Source organism: Pipistrellus kuhlii, unplaced genomic scaffold (assembly GCF_014108245.1).
Source record: "Pipistrellus kuhlii isolate mPipKuh1 unplaced genomic scaffold, mPipKuh1.p scaffold_m20_p_3, whole genome shotgun sequence".
NCBI lineage: Eukaryota > Metazoa > Chordata > Mammalia > Chiroptera > Vespertilionidae > Pipistrellus > Pipistrellus kuhlii.
In genome coordinates this window covers 36,096,265-36,122,386 of record NW_023425529.1, presented here as the reverse complement: position 1 = coordinate 36,122,386, position 26,122 = coordinate 36,096,265, and the positions used below count along the sequence as shown (strand labels likewise).

Sequence of the window (26,122 nt, the reverse complement as noted above, 5' to 3'; positions counted from 1 at the left end):
TCTCTCACTTACTCCCATGTGCATCATAAGACATTAAAAATATGGGATTAAACAAGACTCAGCCTTGGTTTCCAGGTTCACTGTCCTTTCCTTGAAACAGCCAATGCCAGACACAATCCAGTTTGTTAACCACAGGCCACTACGTAGGGAGCTCACTGAAGTAGAAATGATGTATGTATTCTGGAAGTTTTCTAAAAACTAATGGGACCCTGACTAATTCATACTCTTATTCTTTTTAAATTGGAGCCTTAGTAAAGGGTCCTCGATGGAAAAGGAATTCTGTGGCCTCCAGCGAGAGGAAGGAAAACTGTGCAGAAGCGATGTGATCAGTGAGCATCACCGTGAAGATGGGATAGAAGAAAGCAGAAGGCTAGGCGGGTGTCGGATGTTGGCCTGAAGTGGCAGGGGCACACCTTGATCATGTATTTGTGATCAGCTGTGTAGGCAGCCGTCTTCCTAATTACACAGGGACCGCCCCAACTGCTGGGATGGCATCTTGTCTATTTTTGAAATCCTGTTCTAGGCACCTTGTTGAAGCCAAATGTTTGAGTTCAAAGAAACATCATCTAAGGTCTGTATGCAGTAAGAACAAATGGGAACCATAGATCTGCCTTAAGGACCAAACGTTCTGCAGATGACTCAATAGCTGGTAGCGTCCCCAATTTGTCCTTTGTGTCCTCCCTCTCGTTTTGCAGCGGAACTCAACTCACAAGGGCCTGAGCTTGGCTTTCCCAGGTGGCTTTCTGGAGCCATTCTTCCTGGGAAAGGATTCAGGAGGGACAGGAACTTTGACTCTCAAGGGTATCCCTGATTTGGCCCTGAACTTTTCTAGTTCTGTAGTCCCCCTATGACTCACTTACCTCTTCTCTCATTCAGCTGAAATGCAATGTTTCTGTTTTCATGTGGAGAAGAAAGCATATCTCCTCTTCCTGTCTTGAACAACTTATTAGTAAATAGTTAAAACTTCAAGCCTTCTAGGCTTTCATATAGGAATGGAACATTGGGATCTGCCACCTAAATTATTCTGGAAAAGGTAGCAATAACCGCTGCTGCTGCTAGTAATAACAGCAATGAATGCTTATCCTTCACCAAGCACTGTGCTAAGAATATCACATGCATGATCACATCTAACCTTTGCAGCAATGTCTTATCATTATATTTTTTTAAGATGAGGAAACAGGCTTACAAGAGTGTAAGTAATATGCTCAAGTAAGTGTGGAGATGGAAGTTGGGGTTAAATTATATGAGTTCAGAAAGGGCACCCTCATCACTAATTATTAGCTAATAATTCTTAATAAATGGCACCATCCTCACTGGAAAAACAATACCTTTTTATTTTGTAGATGTTACTACCCAAAGCAAAATCAAATCCTTTTCTCTAACATTTTACTTTGGACACACATGCCCTGGCAGGTGGGCTCAGCGGTTAGAACACCGGCCCTCACACCAAAGGATCTTGGGCTCCATTCCCGGAGCCTGGGTTGCATGTTTGTCCCTGGTCCTGGCCAGGCGCATGGGGAAGGCAACCAGTCCATGTGTCTCTCTCACATCAATGCTTCTCTCTCCTTCCCTCCTTGCTGCTACTTTCTAAAAAGCAATGGAAAAATATCCAAAAACAAACAAACAAACCACAACCCAACACAAAACAAACAAAAAGAATTGTAAGAAACTGAAGGAAATAACCACACCACATACTTGCAAAATACGATCCCCTTCTCGAATCCGGCCATCTTTGGCAGCAATACTATTTGGATCTACCTGCAACAGAGAGGACATACATCTTCAACCTGATCTGCAAGTTCCCCCCAAGAACTTAAAATTATGATTTTAAAAAATAATTCTGCAAATCTGGTTCACGATTCTCTATTGATTTATAGAGTGCATTTCAAATTTTTCTCTGTGAAAAAAAAATCACTGATTTTATAGCCACATAATAGTCCATGGTGTAAATAAATATATCCCAGCTTTTATATCAACTCATCTAATGCTGGGAACTTGGGCTGTTCCCAGATCTTGGCTATCGTAAAGAATGCTGCTATGACCACAGGGATGCATATATTATTTCTGATTGGTGTTTCAGGATTTTTAGGATATATATTCCCAGAAGTGGGATCGCTGGGTCAAAAGGCAGTTCTATTTTTAATTTTTTGAGGAAACTCCGTACTGTTTTCCACAGAGGCTCCACAAGTCTGCTTTCCCACCAATAGTGCAAATGAAGATTCCCTTTCCTCTGAAACCTCACCAGCACTTGTTTGTTGATTTATTGATGGTAACCATTCTGACAGGTGTGAGGTGATATCTCATTGTACTCTGACCTTTACAACAGCATGGATAGACCTGGAGATTATCACGCTAAGTGAAATAAGCCAGTCAGAGAAAAATAAATACCATATCTGGAATCTAATGACCAAAATAAACTGGTGAACAAAATAGAAACAGAGGCATGGATATATGGAACAGACCGACAGAAGTTAGAGGAAAGGGGGTTGGAAGATACAAAGTGAAGAGATTAGCCTTAAAACATACAAACATAGCCATGGACATATAGACAACAGTGTGGTGATGGCCTGAGGAAGGGTGGATAGGGGCTGGGTGGACCTGGGTAAAAGAGGGGGGGGAGGATGGAGGACATCTGATAGTGTCACAATAAAAAATTGTAAGAAAAAATAGTTGATTCTAAAAAAGTAAATAAACTTCTTTAGAATTAATGATAATACAATTAAATTGACTAGAGAACCCTTGATTTGAAGACTATTTTTCCTTCCCTTCCTCTCTTTCTTCCTGCCTTCCTTCCTTTAGCTGTTCTTGCTTTTTATATCCATTCACTCATTTCTGTTCCCCAACTGTCATACATGTCTTCAGCTGATGTTAATACTTAGGATTCTCTGGACCAAGAAAATTTACTTTCTACTAGAGTGATTTTAAATCCTGCCTTCGCTGTCTTAGAAAAGCTGATAGCTATACTGTCAGTCCATACTTTTTAAAGGATTTCTGTCTCATTTAGCACATTAATTTATAAAGAGATTTATAATCTATGTTGCTTAAAAATTAAAAAGTCCTACCATGTAGATTACTAGACACTACATATAGGGTGAAATATATTAACTAAAACGTTTTAGAATAAATATATATTTAGTGCACAATTAAGAGTTTATCAATATTTTAACACTCCAAACTTGAATTATGACTTACAATTTACTAGGGGTAATTCCACCTATCACATTTCACAGTATGGCTTCAAACCATTTATATCATCAAAGTTTTGTTGTTTGTTGTTATTATTGTTGTTATTTTAGCAACCTATTTTAAGTGTTGCATGAGGTTGATCCATCCTATCCAGATGTTAGATAGTACTTGTTTATTAGGTGGTACACTTAATAAATTTGTTCAAGCAGGAGGCAAAATGTTCAACAATCAAAACTAAAAAGACACTGTAATTACATGCAAGAGGTATAAGAAAAATATTTCTTCCAATACGTGTGTTCAGTTCCTGTGGCTTACTCACTACCCCTGGAAAGTCAAGTTCTAAAGCTGACATATTTAAGTAGTAATCAGACACTTACTAGAAGGAAGTGAGGGTTAATTAATCAATGGTAATCTGTTTAGAAGCCATTCACAATCTAAAACTTTGTCTTCAGAACTGTTATTAAACTAATATTAAACTTCTACATTTGTACCTTTGTGCATATTACACAAGAGAATCCTGCAGGTGTTTTCCTTATACTTCCTCACCATAATTGCAGGGATTATCATAGCTGTACATTTAAAAGATGTATATAAACTAGATTTTTGCTGGAGATTTTTCCATTGCAAAAGCCAGTCAGTAAATTTAAAAAAAAAAACAAACTATCTTTAATGTTGAAAGTATTACAGATGTCCTCTTCCTTTCCCCTCTTTGCTCCCTCCCCAGGCCTTCACCACACTATTGTCTGTGTCCATGGGTTATGCATATACACATATAAGTTTTTTGGTTAATCTCTCCCCACCTCTCTGAGATTTATCAGTCTGCTGCATGCTTCAATGTCTTTGGGTCTATTTTTTTTTTTATCAGTTTATTTTTCTCATTAGATTCCACATATAAATGAAATCATGTGATATTTGTCTTTCTCTGGCCAGTCAGTAAATTGTTTGGTAAAGTGATAAAGAGTAACATTGACACTTATAGAGCTGTATAGTTTTCTAAGTATATTAATCACATTATCTTTTACGTTTTCTAAACATCTCTATACAAACAATGAGATAAGCATTGTTGTACTAAGTTTCTAGCTGAAGAAGCTGAAGCTCAGTAAGTCAGGTAATGTTTTCAAGATCATGGTCAAGAAAACTTGGAAGAGCAATTAGTATCTAGTCTGTCTACCTTCTGCATATATATATATGTACACATATATATATACAAACATGTACATTTATTTATGCATGCACATATGGAGGATTTATATAATATATACATGTACATAGGCATATATACATATATTTACATAATGAGGTAATTTTTAATCTTAAGTATATATAATTTAATAAATCATACCTTACCACTTCTCATAAAATGATTCTTTTGGGAGTTAAAAAAAATCACCTATAATAATAAATTTTGCTTCATGATTTTTCAAAGTAATTAACACGAAGGGTGTTTCACATTCAAGTACCTCATTTTTTAAATAGTAATTATGGGGTTGCATAAAACAAACTAATAGATGCATGCCTTGAATATTCAAATTTATTAATGCTGTCAGCAGAGTAAAATATGTGATTGCTGTGAATATTAGATTTAGAACAATTAGTCAACGCTATTGTTAGCAGCACTGAAAGAAGACACAGTGGAATGGAAGGACAAATGTTTGCCGATCAAAAACTTTGCTTGACTTCCTGCATACTTATGGGCATTTATTCAAATTTGGACAATGTTACTCTTTTTTGCTGTTTTCCCCTTACTGGGATTCTGTGGTAAAAGATCCACATTAAACAAGCTGATAATAATTACATTACGTGGGCAACATCATTTACCTTCCTAACTGAAAGTGACAAGTGTTGGAACATGGCCAATTCCTCACAGTCAAGCCTCCCAAGGATTTTCTCATGGTGAGCCACTTCCCTCCATTCCTCACAGTCTCCCTCCTCTGACCTCGCTGCGTGACCTTTCTTACCTGGCTGACATAAATGCCGGTGTCTTCTTCATCATCCGTGCGGTAGCAGACTGTCAGGCCCAGCTTCTCTTGACTGCTAACACGACACAACTCGACCTCCTGAGGAAAATGCACGCACAGTGACATTTATCTCCAAGAGGAATCCCACAGCAGAACGGAGAACTCACCGATGCTCTGAGTTTCCCTGGGATGTTTTCATAATGATTGCCCAACTTTTGAAATTAAGTCGTTACCAAAATCATCAAAATAGACCTTCAATGTTCATTTCTGCATATTCAAGCTAACACTTCCAGTGTCATTGTATAGTTGGAAATGTGCATTGTCTGCATGATATCAAAAGTCTAAAACACCGTAGAAATCACACAATAAAGTATAAATAAATGTGCACACGTCCTTATGATGGAGTCAGTAACATACTTGAGAATGTCCAAGCAGGAGGCAAAATGTTCATTAAAATATTGAGAGTCACTATGTCTTTATTTATATTTTAATAACATACAGTTCAAATAAAAAAGACTATATTAGAAGCAAGTATTTTGTGTGGCTCAGGTCAAAGTTTCTATTATTTGGTAGAAGCTCTCGCCCTTGAGATGAAATGGGTTCATCCAGACTGAAGGGAGAGACCCATCAACAGTCACGTGGGCAAAGGCAATGATTCAAAATGCAGCAGTAAATGAACAAGGAAACACATTGACTGAAACACATGGCTAACAGGCTTAAAAAGCCAGTCTTTAGGTAATATATATTGAATCTATTTCCTGATTTATGTTCAGCAAAATAATAATAAATTTCAGTGTATTTCAGTTTTATATCATGCAATAGACTTGTGCTACTCTCAGCAGCAGATGACTTTAGGATAAACTGCATAATTCCAAGGACTAAAACACAAATTGAAATTCTCATCCTGGAGCAGCTGTTCCTGTTGGATGGAGAATATAAGGCCCTTTAGCAAATTACCAGATGAGAAAGAACAAAGTACATTTAATGGAAACGGATGTCTGGAGTACATTTCTAGAACTCGGGCTCTGTGGGAACTGCAAACGTGCCTGTCTTGCTTACTGCTCCTTCTCCATGATCTACAGCAGGGATGCACTGAGGGCGGACACTGGTTGAAGGGTGATTGATTCTATTTCAAAATCTGTCCTAAATGCTTGTAACTTTCTGTGAAGCAGTAATTAAGTCATCTTTCCTCTTTTTTAAATAAATGTTTTTTTATTGATTTTGAGAGAGAGAAAAAGGAAGAGGGAGAGGGAGAAATATCCATGTGAGAGCAAAACATAGATCGGCTGCTTCCTGAACACCTTATACCCAACCAACTGAGCCACACCCTCGAGGGCAGTATTGCCTATAATTGAAGGTTGATTGTGTGTGTTTGTGGGTGAAAATATTTCATAGATTGATATTAATAAATAATCCATCTGTCTATAATCTGAAATAATTACCAGGACTAAATAAAGAAAATTTCACTTTATTTTAAACAAGAGGATACTTTCCAGTATATCCTCCATTACATTTTAAATATTCTCCCTTTCAATTTTGCATTTCAGTAAAGTCTTTGTCTTTGAATAATAATCATTTATTTTAATGACATGCTATAAACCACAGGTAAATCCTTAGCAAAGATAAACTATCATAAGCTCCAGTGACAAATAATTTCACAGCTAATATGAAATCAAATAAAATTGCAATCTCCTATCTTGAGACATGCCCTTCAAATTGGTGAAATACATAAAACAATGAGTGTTGACTTTCTAACTATTGGGCAAATATACTCTAAATTACATTATAATGATTAAAAAGGGCATGGTGTATGTTGAACAATAAAGAAAATAGACAAAAAAAATTTTTCACCTAAAGGAAGAATTGGGGGGGAAAAGTGATATGATTTGGCACCAGAAGCAAAAAGTAATACCAAGCAAGGGTATTTTCACAACTGGCAATAATTAATGCCTCCAGAGGGAAAGACTACTTGACTAAAACTGGGACATTAGGAAGGAATTACTGCAACAAAAGAGCTCCAATTACAGCAGTGAAGTGCACAGTTGAGGAGTAAAGAAGCTTGTGATTCCTAAGAGGCCTACAAGGAAATCTAAACACCCATAAAGAACTGGGATTGGGGCCTTTAAATTCAAGCAAATGAAGAGCCTTCCTCAAAGCTCAAATCCATTGACTATTAATGTCCTGCCTTCAGCACAGGACAAAGTCCCTCCCAGCAGGCAGATGTTTCCCAAGGGGGCGTTCCTTCCTGATTGTGTTCTCTACTTGCTCCGTGGAGCATCCTGGCTTGATCACTGTTTAGGAGACGCATATCAAAATACTGTGCAATCAAGTGGAACCAGTGCATTAAAATAAAAGGGCTGCCTAGCTGGAGTTGCTCAGTGGTTGAGCGTCAACCTCTGAACCAGGAGGTCACAGTTTGATTCCCAGGTCAGGGCACATGCCTGGGTTGCGGTCTGGATTCCCCAGTGTGGGGCATGTAGGAGGCAGCCGATCAATGATTTTCTGTCATGATTGATGTTTCTATTTCTCCCTCTCCCATCCTCTCTGAAATCAATAATAAAAATATTTTTTTAAAAATTAAAAGAGTAGAATCTACCCCCTTTACCACAAATAAAAGCATTTACCCAAGAATCACCGGGGAAAGAAGACTAAGATCCTGAGGTCAAAATAACTTTTAAATATTGTCACCATATTGGACCTAAGCGAAGGGGTGAAACACGTTTCAATGTTCCCTACAGCACCTTTGTTTTCAGTGTCTCCTTTTTATAAACACTCAGCACCCTCAGATTTCCTTTGATCTCCCTGAAGTTCTTAGGGAGCCAGTGGTATTTCAGGTTGTGCTGCCATAATGACCTGTCTGCTAAAAATACCTGGGTTTTGGTATGACCTTCCATTCTCTCAAAGGCAGCCTCTGAATCATAAATATAATTGATAAACCCATATTTCTTAAACGGATCATCATTAAAATTACTTAAAATGTGGGCCATCCAAGGGTCAATACATACTAATAAATACTGAAAAATACCAAGCTTTCAATTAAAAGACAAACTTTTTGGTGTTGCGATTTCAGGCTCTGAAGGAAACTCAAGTGAGATTCCCCGGATGCCACAAACCTTCACTGCACACCAGTCCCAAGCGTGGGCCTGCATTTCTTTCTCCGGTGAAGAACGCCTCAGACTACACATTTCTTATTAGTGCCCAGGAGCATAAGCTTTAGAATCAAAGTGCCTCTAATTCTACGACAACATAACGTACACGCAGCCACCTGTAGAGCATGCTGTGTGCAGGAGGCCAGGGTGGCTTCGTCTAGCCTGCTTCTCTGAAAGGAATGCTCGGGCACGGGTTGCATTTAGCATTCCCTTCACAGTGCGCCCCGACTCTGATTTCTGAAGAAACCACCTCTGGTAATAGAGGATGCTTTCCCTAACAACGCTCCTACCTCTCCCCCTGTCACAGGGAAGCCGTTTGATGGAAAACATAAAAGTGAAATGCTACCTTCTGCACATTTCCTGCACGGAAGACGATTCGGGGGGCATATACAAATCAAAGCTGAGCCGATGCTCCCCATCCATAAGTCATTCGTGACTGCGGTGGGAGAAGCACTTCACAGGTCTGGGGAAACTACATTCATTTTGGCTTCAGTGTGCTTTAAGATGCTATGGTCGGAAATATGTACAAAGTCCCTTAAAAAAAATCAAATCATGGTATGTAATCCTGTGAGAAACTGATTAGGTGGAGGTTGAGGGTGGAGTCTGAGATTGAAGTTAGAAAAGCTTGTTGTGAATCATCCTTCCAATCTTAGAATGACAAGAGGGGGGATTTCACATCAGTCGGTTAGACTGCCGTGCTGGGAAATTTATATATATTTTTTATAATTGGATCTAGGGAGAAAGTAGGAACTTAAAAAGAAAAAAAAAAGAAAAAAGAAAAAAAACTACGCTTGCTTTTGCTTTCTAGAGAGGACTCTCCTGTGGAGGAAGAACTGAGGCTTGCAGCTGCCTGTCATGGCTTTTTAAGCAAATTGTTTCTAAACTCCAAAGAGCTCAGAGGTCTGCGCCACAGAGGTTTTTCCCCTGAATGAGAAAATTCGGAGGCTACTGGAACTGCTCAAGTTTGGAGAAGAGCCAGAGCTAGCCAAGATGGTCACTGATATTCACTGACAATCATGGGGGAGAGAGGCTATTGTGCTCATACCTTTCTTTTTATTTTCATTTGTTTTGCTGCTTTTTATTTATCAGACAACATATGGGCTACTATATAAGTTTGGTATTAATCACTGTCTTACATTTTGTATTTTTAAAAGATATGTTTATTGAGTTCAGAGAGGAAGGGAGAGAGAGATAGAAACATCAATGATGAGAGAAACCCATTGACCTGCTGCCTCCTGCATGCCCCCAACTGGGGATCAAGCCCACAACCCCAGGGCATGCGTCCTTAAATGGAATTGAACCCAGGACCCTTCAGTCCATAGGCTGACACTCTACTCACTTAGCCAAACTGGCTAGGGCCCATTCTGTATTTTTTTAAAAAAATATATAGTTTTATTGATTTCAAAGAAGCAAAAGGGAAAGAGAGAGATAGAAACATCAATGATATGAGAGAATCATTAATTGGCTACCTCCTGGCACACCCCCTACTGGCGATGGAGCTGGCAAATACCCTTGACTGGAATTGAACTTGGGATCCTTCAGCCCACAGGCTGACACACTTATCCACTGAGCCAAACTGGCTAGGGTTTACATTTTGTATGTTGATTAGTAACTAGAAAAAAATCCATGCTTAGATATTTCAATAAAATATTTATTTAAAAAAATGAAGTGGAAATATGAAAATTTTAACCCTCACAGCTAAGAGAAGCCTAGACACTCTACAGCAGCAATTTTCAACCTTTTTCATCTCATGGAACATAAACTAATTACTAAAATTGTATGGCACACCAAAAAATATATCATATTTTTTCTCTGGCAATTAAAAAACCAGGTATAATTTTGATTCATTCACACTGGGAGACTTGTTATGTTGCCTATTTTCATTCTTTATTTTGACAGTTGAAAGGAAAAGAGGGCAGTGCTCCTGACTAAATAATCAGGTATTACATGTTTGAAAAAAATTTTTGGCACGCCAGTTGAAAATCGGTGCTCTTCTCTGAAAATATTACTTTAATATTACCATCTCCTGGATAATAAAAACCAGGTATAATACTTAGTGAGAAATAAATAATAAAAGTCCTAGAGTACTCAAATTGCTATTACTGCACTTCAGGCCATACACCCCAACTCCAAACATTCACAAGTAACTAAATCACATTTCATAAGACATTATAGTGAAAGCAAAAACAATGTGGCGAACACTAACATCCCTAACCCCAACCTTTAATTCAACTATTTCTTTTTCAATGATTTTGTGGTGAAATGTGGGCAGTGCTTAATTCCCAAATACTTACTCTTAGAAACTTTCTGGATTCTTTTGGGAAATAAATTTGACACATTTTTTTTTTTCTAGACCTAGGTGTCTGCTTCTCACTATGGGCTCTGCATTGCCTTAGGCCAGTGGTCGGCAAACTCATTAGTCCACAGAGCCAAATATCAACAGTACAACGACTGAAATTTATTTTGAGAAACAAATTTTTTAAAACATAAACTTCTCCTAATGCCACTTCTTCAAAGTAGACACTCACAGGCCATGATATTTTGTGGAAGAGCCACACTCAAGGGGCCAAAGTGTCGCATGTGGCTTTCTAGCCGCAGTTTGCTGACCACAGCCTAAGGAAGCCATGAATTACTCATTTTGAATAAATTTTATATTTTACAAAAAAGAAATAGCACTAATTGATGTCATGAGTTCTGGGCCAGGAACAGAAAATCTGGTGAGTGTGAGAGATGGTACAGCAGCTTTATATTGTTACTTCTGTAGTGCCAACTAGAGAATCAGGCCAACTGTCCTTTAATGGGCTTTCACCCAATCCTGCTCTAAATCAAAGAACAAAAGTATGAGAGGCAACAAGGGAAACACTTTATGTCTTCAGATAGGTTCTTTTTCTTTCTTTCTTTTTTTTCCTTTTTTTCCTATTTTGATTATGTATCTTTTGAGAAAACTGAAGTTGATTTTAGATGCTAGGATCATGTGATTTACCTTTATAGGAATCCAGAAATCCAGCATTTTTATATTTGGCTGCTGAGTTTTTGTTTGCTTTTTAAGAATTTTTTTCATGGATTTTTAGAGAGAGAGGAAAGGAGAGGGAGAGAGAGAAACATTGATGTGACAGGGAACATTGATCGGCTGCCTCCTGCACGTACCCCATTGAGGATTGAGCTTGCAACCCGGGCATGTGCCTTGACCGGAAATAGAACTGATGATCTTTCACTGTACAGGACTATGCCTAACTAACTGAGCCACATTAGTCACAGCATTAACTGCTATGTTTTGAACAAACATTAAAATGATCATCTGTTAGCTTACTAATGAATGCATTGCTAAATATCCAGTCATTTGTGGCCAGATTTTGTGATTTATACATTAGCTCCATCAAAATAGTTCAATATAGCATAAGCAATGTGTAGAATAGATTTCTAAAATATCATTTCCTCAATAGCTTCACTTTTAAAACATCCATTTTAAACACTCCACTTTCTGATCAGCTCATTCCCACTCTTTGTTCTTCCACTAGACCTGGAACCTAATGACCCTTCTAATTTTCACTCTCAACAATTCCATTAGGCCTTTTCCTCTCTCCTTGCCCAGCAAGGAATCCTCAGTCATAATAATCTATACTAATAAAAGGGTAACATGCAAATTGGTCAGGACGCCCTCACAGTAACAACCGAACAACAGGTTGCATGGGGCGACAAGGCTGGCAGGGGGATGACCAAACGACTGAACTGACAGCAAACTGAGTGGGGTTACCAGGCCAGCAGGGGAGAGCAGTGAGGGGCGACCAGGCTGGCAGGTGGGGTGACCAGGCCATCAGGGAGGGAGGCAGTAAGGGAGGACTAGGCTGGTGGAGGAACAGTTGGGGCTGATGAAGCTGGTTGGGGGGCAGGTAAGGGCTATCAGGCAGGCAGGATGGCAAGCGGTTAGGAGCCAGTGGTCCTGGATTTTAAGAGGGATCTCCAACTGGGGATGTCCAACTCCCCAGAATCAGGCATAAACCAGCAGTCGTACATCCCCCAAGGGGTCCCAGATTGGAGAGGGTGCAGGTTGGGCTGAGAGCCCCACCCATGCATGAATTTTGTGCACTGAGCCTCTAGTCTGTTATAAATATCCATAACTCCTTATTCTCTGCATCTACAGCACATGTGTCAAACACAAGGCCCGCGGGCCAAATCCATCCCGCCAGGCCTTGCAATGTGGCCCGCACCGCGCTGTCATCACTGCACTCCGCTGCGTTTCCATCACAATGACAGTTTATGACTGTTCAGTAAACCATTCGGCCCGCGATTTAGGCTGGATTTTAGATTTTGGCCCCTTCTCTGATTGAGTTCGACACCCCTAATCTACAGTATCACTGAGTAAAGGACCAGTTAATAATAGTTAAGTACAACTATTCACTTCCTCTATTCCTACCTGAGCAGCTGTGTAGTCCTCGAGAAAAATGCAGAACCATGCTGATCACACTGTAAATGTGTTACCACTGTAAACTCATTACTTGTCTAGTTGTACCTCTTTTCTCAATTTTCCTGCAGACCCTACCCTCTCTCAGTGATGCCCTCACCTCATAGTTCATTGGATACTGGTAGATAATTGCCACCTCAACTTTCTATTCTCCCAGACTGATATTTCACACCCCTTTTCTCTGCTACAGAGCCTTCTTTCTCTTTACTCTTAGATAATCACCCATTTCCATGCTATATGGGGGGGGGGGGAAGAGATGAAATTGAACCGAGTGCATCTTCCCTCCAGTCAGAGTAGCAATATAAATTCATCTGTAATCACCTCACTGTCTATCCCTCTATTATAACAAAAGATTAACACCCAATTCTATTAAAAGGCAATGCCTCCCCTCATGCTTTATTATTTTTTTTTTTTTTTTTTTTTTTTTTTTTTTTTTTTCAAGAGTTTTTCCTCATGGAGTTACTTCTTCCCTTTCTCTTATGTCATCAGTTTGTCTTGTTAGAGCATTTTCATTGCTATTAACCATCCCCCTCCCCAAAGCATTAATAAACTCACATGGGGTGAGCTAGAAGGAAATCCAATAGAGATGGTGATCAGCTCTAGGTTGGGGTTGTTGGAACAACCTAGTAAAAGCACCTTGGAAGAGATCATACATTGACCTTGATGTTCATCAAAACCAAATTTCCAAGCAGAGAACCCCTTCATGAAAGAAGACAGAGATGGGAAATAGCATGTTACAATAGAGGAACATGAGTAGATAATGAGTGTGAAGCTGAGGGTGTAAGATTTGGGTAGATGAGAGGGCATGGTGAAAAATAAAACTGGAGAGGTAACCAAGGGCCATACCCTGGAAGGATGACCACACATATTAAGTAACTTGGACTTTTTGCAAAAGTAAAAGAGGAGTCATTGTAAAAAAAAAAAAAAAAAAAAAAAAAAAATACAGTCTAATTTGTAGTTTGGAAAGATGGCTTCAGCATTAGCACAATAATTTTACTGGTTCTTTAATTCTCACCTGGGATGGAGCATTGGAGGACTTACAGGAGAAGAGTGTGTTGGGGTGGCAAAAATCACTGCTTGAAATGAGAGAACCTGATAGAATCATGTTAAGTCGGTAGATGCTTGGAGACAAGAACAAGATTGAGAAGCTAATGTTTGCTGTAATGTAAACTGAGTCAGGGTGATTAATACAGGACTCTAGGAGAGAAGGGCTTAAATTGAAAAGTTTCTTGGTATTCTTTCCACTCTTCATGTCCACAGTGAATTTAAAAAGGAGAAATAGCACACCGAACTTTTACATGGGCGTACAGTCCATTCTCTGAGAGGCTCAAACATCTATTGTCACTTTGATGGTACTGATTTTCACCTGGTCCTCCTGGCTATTGTATCTCCACTCCTGGCATCTGTAAATTGTCTTTTCTTTGAATTACTGAAAATAGCTTTTTCAAAAGAAAGTGTTAACAGTATTACTTTTGAGATTAGCTATGTGCTCACCACAAAGTAAAAGGTCAAAAGGACAGGGTGGACTTTGTGCCTTGAAAATCCCTGATTCAATGACTGCCCTTCTTGATGACATTCATTGCCATGCTTTTGAGTTGGCTATGTTTTCATTAAAGAAGATACCATGTACTTTTGGGATGTTGTTTTAAAGTAAACAACAACAACAAAAGAGTCCATCATTTTGAAGAGGCAGGTGTTTACTTGAGAAAGGCAAAGTATCCATCTTTTTCCTAAATATAAGAATCTATATAGACAACATTTAAGTACTCTGGGTGAAAAAAATAAGCATTATAGAAGAATAACAGCAAAATCAAAACATTAACAAAATGGTCCTCTAACCTGGCCTGGTAGCTCAGTTGATGTTAGAGCATTGTCTTGATATGCCAAGGTTGGGGGTCTGATCTCTGGTCAGGACAGATAGGAAAAATCAACCAATGAATGCATAAATAAGTGGGGCAACAAATCAATGTTTCTCTTTCCATTTCTTTCTCTCTTATAAATTTAATAAATTATCCTCAAGAGTATCTTCAAGGGAATTTAGTAAACTCAGACTGAAATAGGTTATAAATATCAACATTGGGTGTGAAGTTATGCTGGTAAGGGTTATCATTATTTATTTAATGGATAACAATGCCATCAGCAGGCATCATTTTGGAATACTGGAGGACTGTTAAATATTTGGCAAAAAAGTTGAGACCCTGCTTGCCTGTTGAGCTGTAGGATATATGGTTAGGGACAAAGAAGCCAAAAGGGCAGAATAAAGAGACAAGGATTGCAGTCTAATATAAGCCTAAGAAGGAGTATACTTAGTTTAATATAATTAAGACTGCTCCAAAGGGCATAAAGTTTAAGATGAATATTTACTATGAATTTGGGCCAAAATTTAATGAAAGGAAATAATTCGGGGCATGTTAACAAAAACTACTTTTCGAAATTGAATGGATATATTTATATAAATTTATAAAATAACACTACATTTATTATGTGTCATGTCGGGTCAGTATGTTAACATGCAATAGACTTTTTGTGTGTGTGTGTGTGAACAATAGTATAAGTATACTATTTTATTTATAGTGGGTCAGATTAATTGTAAAAGTAACACAAACCCTACATTACAAAACATTACATAAAATAAATTTGTGTTCAAAGAAAGAAATGTTTCATGCTATTAAATTTTGTACCCATATGGATCAAAGAAAAAAATGTTTCATGTTATTAAATTTTGTACCCAATATGGATCAAAGAAAGAAATGTTTCATGTTATTAAATTTCGTACCCAATATTTAAGACATTGGTTGAAAATATAATCAAATAATGAACTTATTTTCCTGTTATGAAAACCCATAATATTGTCTGCCTTACTATGATCATCTGAAAATATGGTACTCTTGCCGAAACCGGTTTGGCTCAGTGGTAGAGCAGCAGTCTGCAGACTGAAAGGTCCTGGGTTTGATTCCGGTCAAGGGCATGTACGTTGGTTGCGGGCACATCCCCGGTGGGGGGTGTGCAGGAGGCGACTGGTCGATGTTTCTCTCTCATCAACATTTCTGGCTCTCTATCTCTCTCTCTTCTTCTCTGTAAAAAATAAATAAAATATATTTGAAAAATAAAAATAAAAATATGGTACTCTGTTCTAGCATCTGATAGTCAGTAAGAATCTTGATCCACAAGATTAATTATTCAAAGATGCTGGTATTCCACATCCCAAGATCAGTATAACAGTGTAAAATCACAAATCAATTTGTAAATACATAGTGATTAGTTGAAGGTAACTAGCTGATTCTGGATTCATGCATGTTACCATATTTGGTAGGTTCTACATTTTGCCACAGGCCTTGAGCCCCCAAAGAGTTCATTTGATAGCACAGATTTCAGATTTTTCTGTCTTTTCTTTTTGGAGCTGGCTCTCCTACTTCCTTTTTATTGCCATTCTATTATGATACATGAAATGCACTACATCCTTATTGTACTGGTAATAAAATTCTAATAGCATGCATTACAATCAATTAGTAGACCTGAATATCTCCTGATCTGATGAATGAGAAAGGAGGGTCTACATTTATCTATTTCAGATATTAGACATTGAATTCCAGACTAGGAGACGCCTGAGTTTATGTTAACACAACAGAAATTGGTCATCCCCCTCAGAACTTCTCCTTATTTAAAAACCATTCAGGAACTTTTCTAGCAAGTGTTATTAGGGAAACATGAAGGGAAGATTAACAAAGCAGCAGAAAAAGGGGAAATAAATAAACCTGTTGACAAGATGAACTTTATTTCCATCAGCTGGTTACTGGGGCAGGAAATATAGGCTTTTCTAATGAAGTGGCTGGGCTATTATTCCAAGTTTTCTCTAAGCTCTTTCATAGTGGGGAGTGGAGAGCTTTTTCCATGGTCATCATAACAGGAAAAGTACAAGACTTTAAAACCAGTTAAGATCCCATAAATGTCATAAAAATTGTCCCACATTATTTTTGCCTATTATTTTTCTTGTTTGGTAAAGTAGCATTTTCATATAATTAAATAGGTTCACATTCCCTCATAGATATTTCTGATATAAATACTAAAATAGATATGTTACAAAATATAACAAAAGGTCATAAAATGTGGAACTAAAAGCTTTGCGTTTTACTCAACATTTTTACCTTTTCTTCAAAATACTCAAAATATTTGATGAGGTGTTTTTTGTTTTTGTTTCTCAATAAGCAATATATGCATTTTAAACATGCCCAGTGTTATAAAGGAAAGTTCATTTGGGGGGAGGTACTATACATTCTTAAATTCTACAGCAGCTTCCTCAAAATGTATATAACATTACTTAAAGGCATATTGCATGTCTGCATATTTTTAAAATTTGGTTAGAGCTCCTTATCTGTACCCATCCTATATAATAATCCTATATAAAAAAGGGTAATATGCAAATAGATCAAAAGGCAGAACAATGGAACAACCAATCAAAGCATAATATGTAATGATATGCTAAGGCTGCTCAACAACTTGCTATGACGTGCACTGACCACCAGGGACAGATGCTCAGACTAACAGGTTAGCTTGCTGCTGGGGTCCGGCTGATCTGGACTGAGTGAGATGGTCTGGCTGATCTGGACTGAGCGAGATGAGTCAGACACACTCTGGAGCCCTCGCGCAGTTCCTCCCTGGCCCGATTGTGCGCCAGTGGGGTCCTCGGTCTGGCCTGCACCCTCTCACCATCCGAGACTCCTTGGGGGATGTCGGAGAGCCGGTTTCAGCCCTATCCCACAGGCCACTCTCCTTGGGAGAGCATCAGACACAGGCCTCATGGCTAGTGAGTGCTGCTATGGCAGCACAAGCTTCTTAAGATTGGAAACTGATTTGGCACGAGCCCATGGCAGGCACAGTGGGGCCTGGATGAGCAGGAGCAGCAGGCAGGAGCTGCAGGTGGCATTGGACTGCGGGTTTCGGTCTGATCCCTGCAGGCCACCCAGAAGGACCCCACCTGTGGACGAATTCATGCACCAGGCCTCTAGTAGCATCATAATTAACAATAGACTAATATTTATCACAGATATTATCCTATCATGTGAGCTTTTAAATTTCCGTAAGAATATATATATATATATATATATATATATATATATATAGATAGATAGATAGATAGATACATATGTGAGAATTCTCACATATGTATCAATTTATTCTAGATGGTTTAATTTCCACAGTGACTGGTGCATAGGTATGTAATTGTACGTTGGTATAGTCAGGATGCCAACTTGTATCATCGTAAAGGAATGTGAGTAGCATTTTATGACATAAGGTAGATAATTAAATAGAATAAATAATCAGGTTAATTTTAAAATTTTTATTTAACATATTTATTTATTAAAATTATTTTACTCAACTATTTACTCAATTATTTTATGTATTGCTGTTTCCTTGGGCTTTTGTGGAGTATGCATGTTTCTCTACTTGTTACTACAGAGATTAGTCTGATCATTTTGGCCACCTGGAAATTAATTTCAATCATTGCTTTATGTATTCAGTTTGGTAACTACATAAGAACATGAATCATCAAAATTAACCTGACCTACATCAGCATCTGTTCACTACTACATAATTTATAATAGCAAAGTATCATAAATGCCCTCTATGTCCAAACTATCAGAGTTCTTGAATAAATAAGGGAATTTCTAAAAGGTGAGTTTTATGACTCTGAAGAACTTTTACAGTATAAAAATGATCATGATAAAACTACATAATAAAGAAGCACACAAGCTTATGTAACATATAATCTTTCCTCCTCCAATCCCCCTTTTTTCATTCTTCTAATCAAAGAAAAATTCCTGGAAGAAAATATGAGCAGTTCTCTTGATTGCTGTTATTATAATGATGATTCCATTTAAAAAAAAATCTATCCTTTTAATTCCAAATACATCTTCTGTGAGCATTTAGTTACTTAGAATCAGAAAATAAGCATTATTTTAAAATGCAAATATTAATTATTGAAAAAATTAATCATAAATTCTATGTATGTCAGGAAGCTGCAGATCTCTACTCCTTCCCTTCTAGTGACTGGGTAGAAAACATTGACTAGAAAGCAAGAAAATAACGTAATTTGATCAATTCAGTAGAGTAAGAAGAAACTAAACACAAATGTCAAAAAACCACTATGTGTGAGTAAGAAGCTCAAGTGGCTGTACAGGCATGTCTCACCTAATCCATGAGCAACAGAGAAAACTACTTAATAGAATAGGGTCTTTGGAAAATGAGTAGTTGTCTTGAGGCCTTATTTAATAAATAAAGAACAACATGCGACCCTGGCTGGTTTGGCTTAGTGGATAGAGCATCAGACTGTAGATTGAAGGTCCCCAGGTTTGATTCTGGTCAAGGGCACCTATCTCTGCTGCAGGTGACCCAGATCCAGTAGGGGCATGTGCAGAAGGCAACCAATTGATGTGTGTTTCTCACATCCATGTTTCTCTCTCTCTGTCTTTCCCCATCCCTTCCACTCTTTCTAAAAAAATCAATGGAAAAAAATATCCTCAGGTAAGGATTAACAACAAACAAACAAACAAACAAACAAAAAAAGAACGTGCAGGCAATTCCTAAGAATTCTCAATGCCCGAGAGTCTGCAATTTTAAAATGATGCATAGCTTTAAAATATTATTTTGCCTTTCTGTAAAGGAGATACACATGCTAAACCTCAGTTTTTTTGTTAAGCCCAAAGGATAGCCAAGCATTCCAGCTATGGAGTGCCGGTGCCTAAGTTCTTTCTGCTTGTGTTGGGGCCAAATCCCTACCTGATGAACAGGTCAGATTTAAGGACTCTTTGTAAATCTAATCATCTTCCCAACCCAACTCAAGATGCCACCACTGTGCTAATCGAGCTACTTTCAGTCTTCAGGATTATCTCATAGTCTCCGACTCTGGCTTTTTCCCAATAATTGGTCATTGTTTACAAAATTATTCTTTCTATTCCTTCTGTTGTTTTACTGGTTTGGTTCTCATTTCTCTTCTCAACCTTTTCTAACCCTCCCGAATCCATCTGGAATATTACTGCTTGGTTAATTTTCTTAATATCCGAAGGATTGCCAGAAGCTCTGGGAGGATTTTGAGGGGTGACTAAATACTATAGGCATCTTCGAAGGAAACTGAATGACTATTATCTGTGTATTTAAAATGGATAACAGACATTAATACTGAGGGCAGAGATCATTTCTTTTACTGTAATACTCCATTACATGATATAAAAATAAATATTGCCTGATTGAATGCAAAACTCCAACAGAACTCCTATAAACACAACTTTGTGTCTGACACTAGGCATTAGAGATACCACTTTCAGAAACCAAAGAAGGCACGTGACTTACTGTGTCACTAATGCGCTGTTCCAAAAGTCTTCTAATACCATTAGGTGCATCCAAATTTAACTCAATATTTAATCTAGGGCAAGCCTGTATTTGAGGAAAAGGGTCTGTCAGAGCATGTGTGTCCATGAATTTACAAAGGGGCAAGACACGTGTAATACAGATACATAGTAATTTCTGCACACACGAAAATCCGGACGCACACCCACGCTAACACAGCCTCTGGAACACACATAGGCCCTACAAGGCCCTGTCCTTCCTGCTTGCCATGCCACTGCTACCCAGCACTGCTACTCACTCCCTCTGAGTGCCCCCCACTAAAATGCAGAAATTCTGCAAATTACTTCTGTAACAGGCAATGGAGAGGAAAAATGAGATAAAATGCAACATAGGAAGAATCCATTTGAGTTCTATAAAATGTTTTCTAATGATGGAGTCTATTAGGTCTTGGAATGATCTCAGCAGGAGAATGTGAGGGCCGTGTCATGAGAAGGACTTTAAAAATCTCAGTGAAAAACCAGTCTTAACTGTCAAGCGGGCACACATAGGCAGCAGAGGGAAGGCAGGGCCGTTAGAGCATTCCAGGGTTACGACCATCGTTGAAAACTTATGTGTGACCGAGAAAACCTTGCGATTTACTACCGTGTGCTGGAAGGGGAAGGACACTGTCCTCTCAAAGATTCAATCTATTTGCTTTCTTGGGGGGGGGGGAGGGGTTGAGGGGGGGGAGAGAAATCAGTTTAACCTTCAAACTATGGTTTCCTGAGTAAACAGTGTGAGGCAGGATGGGTTAGCAATGAGAACAGCGGGCTGTCTGCCATCAGTAGTTTTCCTAACTACTGCACGCATCTCATTTACAGAAAATGTTCATTTGAAGAATCTTCAACTTTCCACCCTGAATGGAAGTGTTGTTAATGACCGCACTGTGGGCAGACCACAGTCCTGCAGCTGCTCCTAGACTTTGGCTCTTTCTTTCCAAGATTGCGTGAGCAATGTACTCAGGTACATCAATACCCACAATCCCATTTGCAAAAAGGAAAGAAAGCAAACATTTATCATATAGAACGATACTGCGGACTTCTCTTTAGTGCCGGGTGGTCCTCTGAGACCTTCATTTCTTCCCTTCCCAAATGCAGATGAAGTTTAAATGCCTTCCTGTGTATTTAATTTAAAAATATCAGCCACTCTATTGTTCAGAACTAAGTCCATTTCATCAAAAAGAGGCTCCTAATTCCTCAGATGCCGTCCATGCATGAGGTAATGAACATTTTAGGATTTTAGAAGTATGCTTTGCGTTAATCCCTCGGGTTTTTCTATTTCACAGAATTTACTGCCCATTTTGCTAAATGCCTGGAGAGAACCGGTCCAGCGCATGCTTTCTCTGTGAAAGCTCCTGAAACGCTTCAGTTGTGAAAACAGCCTAATGAAAGTAGCCTCCTTATCCTCCTCCTGCACTCGCAGGCTATTCTGGAAGGAACGTCTCACATAGGTAGGCAGTGCCTCGATGTGTTTGGGGGCTATTTGGGCGAAAATAGAAAAGTCTCGGAGCGAGACAGACCAGTCTCGAGGTAAACAGGCTGCCAGCGTGGGCAGCTGGACTATGACACACACGCCTGCCTTCCCTGCTGTCGTCTCACTTATCAATTCTGACAGGTGACTGTCTCCGCTCCCTGGAACATTTATCAAAGGGGACAAATCGAGCGAGTGTGGAGCTTGCCGGAATGACGTTGGTTAGCAGTTGACCATAAAGAACATAGGGCTCATCACCACTCGTCATGCAGGGGAAAAGGGGATAGTCTACCTAAATAATTTTTTTGTTTATTAAAGAATTTATTTGAATCTATACCATTCCCACCTCCTCGATCCAAGTTCTTTTCAGTTCACACGTGGACTATAAACATTGGCCTCTGATTTGTCTCTCTTCCTTGGGTTTTGTTCCTCCAAATTTGTTCACCCTCTTACAAAAATGGGTCAATCTGGGATTCCAACCTGAGTCCATCACAACTCTTTTGACAGGGTGTCTTTCGGTTGCCTGTAGTATAAAGCTCAAGTTTCTATTATCACAGAAAAGCCATTTCCTCATCTGGCCCCTTCATAGTTGCTCAGCCCCATCCTGTATCTTTTTTCACTTCTCAAAACGTACTGCCCATTTAGTCTGAACTATCTGCCGTTCATTGAACCCGCTGTGCTTGTTGATGCTTCACAAATCAGCCCTAGCTCTTGCTTTAGATATCTGCTTGCTCGAAAATTCTTCTGAGGTGACATGTTCCCTCTGACCATTCCCCAAAGAATTAGTCCCTGGTTTGTTTCTCTGTCCTACTTGTGTATTTTATTATTCTGTGAGTCTCACAGTAATGTAATTATATATGTCTTCCTGCTTCCACATCTAGACTCTGAGTTGCTTGATGGAAAATAAGAGCCTGAAATATCATATTGTTCAAAACTATTTTTTTCTAACTTTATCTGAATGCCCATGGCTATCTGGGAGCTAACAGGAAAATATGCATCATAGTAGAAGAGGAAGTCATTTCAAAATCTTTGGGTCTAAAAGAAAATTTAACGTAATATGAAAAAATATAAAAAGCCTGCATGTGTAATCATTTATTGTGGAATACCATGATCTGTGTTTGCCTACAGAAGGATTGAGGACTTAGAGTGCAATTTTCTTTTCTTATTTTGTTCCAGTTTTTTTGAGGTATTATTGATATACAGGAAATTTTAAGGTATAAAATGTGATGATTTACAATAATATATGCATATATTGTGAAATGATTACCACTGTGAGCTTACTTAACACCTCCATTCCCTCACATAATTGTGTTATTGTGGGAAAACCATTTACGATATTCTTTTAAAACTTTCAAGGATATGATATAGTACTGTTAATTATCATCATCAATAGATTCCCATAACTTATTTATCTGATAGCTGGAAGTTGTACCTTTTAACCAATATCTCCCCATTTGCCCCAATCTATAGTCCCTGGCAAATACCATTCTACTATTTCTTTGATTTACTTTCTTTTTTTTTTTTAGATTCCACATATAAGTGAGTACATATCTTTCTCTGTCTAGCTTATTCACTTAGCATAATGACCTCAGTCCATCCACATTGCTGTAAATGGCAGGGTTTCCATCTTTTCTATTCTATGTGCAAATATGGGCCACATTTTCTTTATCCATTTATCTGTCAACTAGAGGCCCAGTGCACAAAATTTGTGTCCAGGGTAGGGGTAGGTGTCCCTCAGCCCGGCCTGCACCCTCTCACAATCTGGGACCCCTTAGATAGGGTCCCTAGACTGGCAAATGATCAGGGACTATCAGGGCTTTCCTTCTCCCAGCTGCCAGCAGCTGCCCTCCCCTCTCCCCCAGCCCATTGCCACTGCTTGCCATCTGTGCAGTGCTGCTTCCCCTCCCTCACCACTGGTTGCCTCTCTCTGTGGACAACAGGTATGGGATGTGATTGCATGATTGACCCGGGCTTCCCTCTGTGGACAATCACTGGCTGCCCCCGCACACCCACCACAGCATTGCTGGCCAATAGGCTGGGCCTCCCTCTGCGGGGTGATGGGTTGTGGGGCTCCGCAATTAATTGCCCAGCAGAGGAAGGCCCTGCCCTCCAGCTGGGGCTCTGCAATTGATTGCTGCACAGAGGGTGGCCTGGGCCTCCCTCTGCAGGGCAATTGTGGGACGACAGCAGAGGCCCCCCCCCCCCCCCCCAATCATATCATACTTGTTTTAGCTGGCCTGGTGCCAGTGCATGTCATAGCATGGTCACCTGGAAGGTCCGTTTTGCTGTTCAATCATTCAGTTGATTTGCATATTATATCACAAAATTATAGAAGGTTGTAATGGAAATACCCTTGAATTGTCTAGTCCAAACTTTTATAAATATTGGAATTCCCTTTTCAAAAATTTTGAATGCTTTTTGTCCTAAGAAGCTTAACCAACTTTTGAGGCAACCCATTTTCTGTGAAACGATGTGGGACTCTGATGGCAGGCAAGCGGCGTGGTCCCCCAGAACTGGGGGACACCAGTGGGGCTGAGGGGACTGGGCACCACCATCTTGTGGCTATAGGTGCTGCCATCTTTGTGATGGCATAATGGTCAATTTGCATATTCCCTCTTTTTTTTTTAGATAGGATGGACACTTAGGTTGTTTCTATGTCTTGGCTATTGTGAACAATGCTGCAATGAACATGGAGGTACAAATATCACTTTGTGATACTAATTTCATTTCCTTTGGATATATATCTGTAAGTAGGACAGCTGGATCATATGATACTTGTATTTTAACTTTTTGAGGAATCTCCATACTGTTTTTTACTGTTGTTCAGATTGGAGTTTGCACCAATATATATTCCCACTAACAGTTATTAGGGTGCAATTTAAAAAAAAAAGAATACAATTATATATAAAGTTGTAAAACTAAGGACAGAGATGAATTTTGGATGTACGGTATATATGAAACTTGAAAAGCAATAAAACACTTAAGTAATTTAGTTAATATTGGCAAAAATTTCTTTAATTTGCAGGAATTTATGTTTAATAAAAGATATAATATTGTGCCAGGACTTTCCTTAATCCTCTACATTCCAACTATTGCCAACTCTTCAAATTTGCCTCTGAAATATATGCTTCAAATCTATCCCTGTCTTTAATTTTTTGCTGTTCCTACTGCTGCTGCTACTGCTATTATTAGGGCTGTCCTTACTCCAGTCTAAAATATCTAATACTTTATTCATTTTATTTTTAAAACACACAAAAAATTATTTGATATACACTGAACACATATCTAATGAGAGACATGCGAAGTTGGAAGAAAGGAGCCAAAAGTTTAATGGAAGAAACTAACATACACTGATGCTGGCATAGACTAATATCTCCTCTCCTGTTCCAAACCCTAGAATGTATAAGAAAAGTGATTTTTAAAAATCACAATGATGCTTTAAGATAAGAAAAGGAAGCCTGGGTGGACTGGAAACTGTAAGAAATTTCAGTAAGATGAAAAGCAGAAGGGATTATATTAAAGCATGACGCTCAAACGAGATAAGATGAGGACCAAGGGGTTGACTGGAAAGCAACACTGAAGCAGCAAGGCTCTGAGCTTGGAGCTCCAGACATCCTGAGCGGTGGCGGTGCAATGGGAATTCCTCCTCCAGCTCCATTCTCCCTGCCAGCTCAGAAAGCCGAGCCACAGGTCAGCTTGCTTACCCTCCCCATAACCCTAAGAGATAAGGCTGTAATAGCTCCAAACTTAGAGATATGAAGTGGAATTAAGTCTGGGTAGAGCTGTCATAAGGTTAGGTGGTAAGGCAGGAGTGTTAGGGAGACAAGGGAAGAAGAGCATTTCAAGAAGATGCAGATGGTTAACAGCACCAAATGCTGCTGAAAGGATAAGCAAGTAGGCGGTGTAACTGGATTTTGGTCACTCAGTTATTTATTTCCATCCTCAAATTATATTTTAATGGGCAGAGAAATGAAATGAGATTTTTAAAAAGTGGCACAAAATAAAAATATTCTTTTAAGATGTTTAGGGGGGAGGGGAAGAATAGAGGAGATGGAAGTCCAAGATCCAAATAGGATTCATTTTAAGCATTTCTTTTTAAATAAAGGACACGTCTCTATTTGGGCCTGATGTGACACTCAGATTATTTTTTTCTTGTGAGCAGCTCACAGTTGATGTTTCAAGTACTTGTATTTAGACCCTACAATCCATAGGACAGAATTTCTCTCCTGAAGTTTCATTTACTTTTTTCTGCTAAAATATTCTTAAATCAAGGTGATAAAATTGAGACTTATAATGGTTAAATGAGACCTCCCAGTCATTGTATTATATGTTCTCATATACTATCTCATTTAATATTAAGCAATATTTATTATTAATATTCTCTTTGCACTGATGATGAACCCAAAGCTCAGAGAGATTACACAGGTACTAAACAGTGGACTTTGACTTGGGCTTATTCTAAATATATCTAAATAAAAAATTCCTTATAACCAGAGTGCTATCATAAAACTTTT

At 38.8% G+C, this 26,122-nt stretch overlaps 1 protein-coding gene across 1 annotated transcript in view; it reads right to left on the bottom strand.

Annotated features, from left to right (window-relative positions):
- The window catches only part of PDZRN4 (PDZ domain containing ring finger 4), a 338,913-nt gene that overhangs the window by 18,521 nt on the left and 294,270 nt on the right, over positions 1–26,122 (bottom strand). Inside the window, 2 exon segments of the mRNA XM_036457791.2 lie at positions 1,696–1,758; positions 5,145–5,243. Of these exon segments, the coding sequence (XP_036313684.1) occupies positions 1,696–1,758; positions 5,145–5,243 (162 nt within the window).